General features: G+C 36.2%; 1 protein-coding gene across 1 annotated transcript in view; it reads right to left on the bottom strand.

Moving 5' to 3' along the window:
• The window catches only part of LOC107718860 (pre-mRNA-splicing factor CWC25 homolog), an 18,409-nt gene that overhangs the window by 1,686 nt on the left and 10,710 nt on the right, over positions 1–6,013 (bottom strand). The window contains exons 5-8 of the mRNA XM_016526095.1: positions 5,773–5,900; positions 5,576–5,642; positions 2,829–3,022; positions 2,452–2,616 (exon numbers count right to left, since the gene is read on the bottom strand). Of these exons, the coding sequence (XP_016381581.1) occupies positions 2,452–2,616; positions 2,829–3,022; positions 5,576–5,642; positions 5,773–5,900 (554 nt within the window). The remainder of the gene's footprint in view (positions 1–2,451; positions 2,617–2,828; positions 3,023–5,575; positions 5,643–5,772; positions 5,901–6,013) is intronic.

The following is a 6,013-nucleotide window of genomic DNA, read 5'->3' as shown; positions in this document are numbered from 1 at the left end:
ATATATATATATATATATATATATAAAACATTAGAATATAACATTTCTGTAATCTATATAACCAACCAGTCAACAGTTTTTGATCAGTAAGATTTTTAATGTTTTATAAAGAAGTCTCTTCTGCTCACCAAGCCTGCATTTATTTGATCCAAAGTACAGCAAAAGCAGTAATGTTGTGAAATATTTTTACTATTTAAAATAACTGCTTTCTATTTGAATATATTTTAAAATGATTGCTGTGATCAAAGCTGAATTTTCAGCATCATTACTCCAGTCTTCAGTGTCACATGATCTTCAGAAATCATTCTAATATGCTGATTTGCTGCTCAAGAAACCTTTTTTAATTATTATTATTATTATTAATGTTTTTTGAGCAGCAAATCAGAATATCAGAATGATTTCTGAAGGATAGTGTGACTGGAGTAATGATGCAAAAAATTTAGCTTTGAAATCACTATAAATTACATTTTAAAATATATTCAATAGAAAACAGTTATTTTAAATAGCCTAGTAAAAATATTTCAAAATTTTACTGTTTTGCTGTACTTTGGATCAGATAAATGCAGGCTTGGTGAACAGAAGAGACTTCTTTAAAAAACATTGAAAAATCTTACTGTTCAAAAACTTTTGACTGGTAGTGTATAGTCAACTTTAATTTTTCTCTCATTTCTAGCTTTTAATTGGCTTAGAAATCAGATAACTGCTGGACAATAACCAATTATAATGATTTGTTTATATACTACAAACACTTTTTTATCGCATAATAAGGCAGAATAGTTTCAATACTGTTACTGTAATAAATGCTATGTCAGTTAGCGCTGCATTGTTCATATACTTTATTTATTATCTGGAGATGACTTGACAAACACAAATAAACCATATATTGTCGCAATTGTATGTTTAATATATTCATGTTCTGTTTTCATACAGCGATAGCTGGACGCTTTTGTCCATATTAGGAATTTCCTCGTATGACTTTCTGCGCGAGAGCGCCCTCCGGCTTCGAGTATGAATGAAACATACACTGCACGGAATGTTTAGCGCTCCGTGATGTTCATCTCGCCTTATTCTGGGTCCGAATAAAACATCAGATCATGCACAGACTATCCTGTCTCTTTGAATTTAAATCTATATTTATTCACACCGGCTCTTGAAAACCTCTATGCGAACACACTTGCCCGAAAAAGTGCGGGGGACGAATTTACGTGCTATTAGAAGTGGGGGGGGGACACGTCCCCCGCCCGATTACATGCAAGTAACCCTAAGCATACATGTAGTTAATTAATATTACTCAGTACTTAAATAATTACACTGTAACAAGGACACCTTAAAATAAAGTGTAACCCAATCTTTTAATGTATTATTGAATAAAATATTAATGATTAAAGAAAGAAAAAATTAATAGCTATAATATGGACTATTGTAAATGCTCTGTGATACTCCGATACTGTGGTTTCCTTCTCACATTGCTGATTTCACCATTAACTCTTCATCTGAATAGTTTATGTTGCTGTATATGGTGTCATTGTCATCCTTGACCATCAAAACATAGGGGTAGACATCACATTTTCTGTGTTATCATGTTTGGTTCAGGAGATATGACACAAAATACATAATTTGGTTATGGTGGTAGGAAGGCATCAGGCATGTCTGAATCCAGTGTTAGCTTCAATTCCTGTTTCCTGAGATACCTTCATCTGATGGATTTTTGAAGGCAGCATAGATGTATCCTTAGCTGCCTTTGATATCCCACAATCCTGTGTGTTCTACTCTGTGACAGCTTAGCAAAAAATAAAATAAAAATGGCGCCTGAAAGTTGCAGTTGGTGGTCTGTTTGTGTGCAAATGTGTTTTTTACCAACTTTTTCCACTTTTAACATAAAATGTTAAACGATTGAGACAAACTGAACAAGTTTCACACTAACTGGAATGGAATAAATAGTCCCTGAACTTTTTTTGTGTGTGTGTGTGCTGAGTTTACAGACATAGTACTGATGACTGGAACAGGTTGGTCAGTTGGTTAAGACAAAGCCCATAAGGAGAACAAGTGTCATTTGTAAATTTTATTTACAACCATGATCTGGCATCATGATGTTAATTAAAAATTACAAATCTTAAAAATCTTAAAACAAAAGACAGAGGTAAAAGTTTCCATGTTCTTTATGGTCTCATCTTCTCATGAATTTCTTCTCCAGAGCAGCAGGGTTCCTCTGAATAGAGTGAATGTTTCTCTTCACACGGTCTTCCAGAGAGGAGGTGGCAGCACTCTCTAGTTTCATGTCACTGTAAACAGATTTACAAATGAATTAATGGACAATTTATTATTATCCAAATCATTTTATGGCTGACCAAACACAAGAACATAATTTCCAGCAGAGCTTAGTGCTAAGTGCTTTGCCAATGTGCACATTTATTTTAGGTCAATTCAGGTTTCATTAATTTAAATACTGACTGTATGAAGCCAGCATGACGGTCCTGTTTGGCATTGTCTCTGGCTTTCTCCTGTTCCTCTTGTCGCTTGTACCTCTGCACATTATTTTGCCTTTCCACTTTTCTTTCACGGGCAAAATCCATCATTTCCTTTCTCTTTTTTTCCAACTCTTCAGCTGAGATGTGCCTGAGAGAGGGGGGAAATGTAGTTACATTCTATGTACTATGCATTTCACAAAACTGAATGTCTTCTACAGTAAAACAAACTAATGAAATGTATTCATGCCAAAGTTTTTAAATAAGAAACTCATGTTCAGAGTAATTGATATAGATAAGAATAAAACATTCATGCTTGCTATATGTGGTAGATTAATTGATCAACTCATGAACATATCATACTTGCTGTAATTAGTGTATTGTCTTTGATTGCGGTCTCTGTGTCTTGATGGGCTGGGGGCTTTGGTTTTAGGTCTCTGCTCTGTCACTCTAAAGGAGTGATTGTCCCTGTCTGTTTTATGAGACAACGGGGACCGACTCCTGTCTCTTGAACCGTGATCTGTGTGGTTAGATACTGAAGATCTGTTTGCTGGTAACTGAAATGGTTAAGGAATAAATCAGGTACAATAATTTCACAAATTTAAGATGGCAAAATCATATTTGATAACAATTACCAGATCAGTGTTAAACAGCAGTGTGGATGTCATAAGTGAAAATAAATGAATTTGGTAATGCAGATCCAGTAACTACTTTAATCATCCATTACTGAGGTCAGCATGAATGATTATGGCTAGAGCCCGACCGATATGGGTTTTTTGGGGGCCGATGCCGATACCGATATTAGGGAGTAAAAAAGACCGATGCCGATATTCTTTGTGTAGGCTATATTATAGTACAGTAGTGTTGGGTGATATGGTCAGTTTTCAAATCGTCATATCACCAGTCCGTGAGATCGCCGATAGACGATATTATCGTGCATGGGTGGGTGGGGGCAAGAGAGACTCCCTGTACTTGTCATAGGCTATTTCATAACTATTTGGTGTTTTAAACTGCGCGCGTGAGAGAGAGGGAGCCTATGGAAGCACCACGAATCTAAATAATATACTTTCAAACATACTGATAAACTAACATGTTAAATACAAAAATATTTAAAACAGCTAGTTCATATATATTCGGATACAACAGTCATACATCGCTATTAGGACCGCGCGACCTGTGACAAGTTTGCCGCATCGACGCACGGAAATTATCAGTCTAAAAGGTCTGCAAAATCAGTCAACGGTGAAAATCAAAAGTAGATTTATTTTAAAGACCAACAGTTTAACACTAAATATTGGACATAAACGAACACGTTAAATATAAAGTATTTAAAACAGGTAAGTTCATATATTTGGAGTAAATTTAAATTAAACAGATACAGTCATACAGCGCTCCGGACCGTGCGCCCCATGACGAGCCCGACGCACCGCCACAGAAAAAAAGAATGAAATACGTTCTAACTAGGGCTGCACGATAAATCGCATGCGATATTTAATGCGCATCATGCCCGGGAGACAACAGGCTGTCATTAAGGCTGAGGGTTGCCCGACTAAGTATTCATAGTTGTGTAAATACTGTCATACTAACAGCTGTCTGAATATTTTTTGGTTGATTGTAATCTATTACATACCTTTCTATCAGAATTATCTAGCGTTATCAAGATGAATTTGTTCTGACACCGTTTAACTCTGAGTTCTTGTCATGTTTTATTACCATTTTCTAAACTATAGCAAATAAACTGTGATAATGTGAGAAATGTTGAAGGTGTCTGAATAAATTTTGGTTTGACTGTATCTATTTGATAAATGAAGTTAACCAACTAACATTATACATACCCTTTTGGTTTCTGTACCCAATATTTAAAAAATGTACAAATGCAATAAAAATATCAGTATCGGTACTCGGTATCGGCAAGTACCAAAAATAAAAGTATCGTATCGGGCGAGTACTGGAAAAAGTGGTATCGGTGCATCCCTAATATATATATATATGTACTGACCTGTTTTTTATTTATTCATCAAAAATAAGACAAATTCCATGAAATTCCGCGTTATACAGTAAATTCCGTTTTTATGACCTGATTCCGCGATTCCATCCATGTTTTCTGCATCACGGAAATCATTGGGCCCTACTAATGAGTATGATAAGCTCACTGTGAGAGTAAAAGACAGGGACATTGTTGTTTATTTACTTAGCACTGAGTCTCACCAACTAGGTGACAACGTAGCGTTAAATCACCATTCAACAGACTCAAGCCACCACGCACTGCCGTCTATTGGACTGCAGAAAGATACTAACTTTTCAATCTGCTACGTTACTGACTGTACTGACAAACTATGCTGACACCGTGTCTGCGCCGCAACAGAACGCGACAAAGCGACCGTTGAAAATCATTTGAACTTTGTGTCAGCACGTCATAAATAGAACAAGCCATCAGTTTACTGCATCCAGTGTAGACAATATCACTGATTATAATGGGTTCTATTCTACACCGGACGCGAGCGGCGCAACAAAATAGAATTGAAATGTGATGTGACCGATGTGATAAGCATGAGTTCTGGGCCGCGGCGCAGCGGGTATAAACACCAGCATTGACAGAGTAGCCGCGATCAGCTACGGTGGCCTTAACACAGGCTTTAATGCACCGCAGACGTGTGCCGTGATGCGCAGATCAGCTCTAGTCTCTAACGTCACTGAATCTGCTGTTAAAAATGAGCCATCCATTCATCATATCATCATGCAAAACTAAGAATTAGAATCATTGTAATGTGACGATTAAATATAGGTGCAGGTGGGTGGGTGGCGGATAATTTGAAGCAGCGGACTCGGGTGAAGTTTGAGTTTAAGTTTGAGTTTATCCGCATCTCTACACTACAGTGACCTGGGTCACCAGTAGCAAACATCTACTATTTAATCTGTGTTATATGTTCTGTAAAAAAAAAAATTTCATATCGGCGGCATATTTGACATTATATCGGCCGATAATATCGGCTAAGCGATATACCGGTCGGGCTCTAATTATGGCAATGCAGAAGCTCTGCGCTGCCATATGCCAAGGAACATTATTTAATATTAAAAATTAAATAAAATGTTTAATAAAAATTACTTACTTGAAGTCCATAGCCTGATTTGTGATGTCTATTAGAGGTTGAGACATCTGATCGTTTCTCTTTTGACCTGGTTGGCAAAATAGACACACATATTGACATATTGTTAAATAACTTATTTAAATGAGGTACGCTGTCTCTCAAACAAGGAGCAAAGTTAGATTTATGCCAGCAAATTAATTACTTTTTTATTTTTTTACCTATTCTTTGTGCCATCCTCATTGCAACTTGAACTCCTCTTTCTGTGCTTTTTCTCCTTCCTCCTCTCTTTCTCCTCTCTTTTCTTCTTTTTTTGTTTCCTCTTTTCCTTTTCAAGATTGTGACGCAACTATGTTGAGAAAAAAAAAATGAGAATGCCTTTTTTTTTAAATTCCCATTTAACTCCTGAATTTGAACTGAGGTAACAAACAACATGCATTATTCTAAGTAGAATTTGATTTT

This window comes from Sinocyclocheilus rhinocerous, unplaced genomic scaffold (assembly GCF_001515625.1).
Source record: "Sinocyclocheilus rhinocerous isolate Xijiao unplaced genomic scaffold, SAMN03320098_v1.1 scaffold7051, whole genome shotgun sequence".
NCBI classification, from domain to species: Eukaryota; Metazoa; Chordata; class Actinopteri; order Cypriniformes; family Cyprinidae; genus Sinocyclocheilus; species Sinocyclocheilus rhinocerous.
Note: the sequence above shows the minus strand (reverse complement) of the source record. Positions and strands in the feature narration are given on the sequence as shown.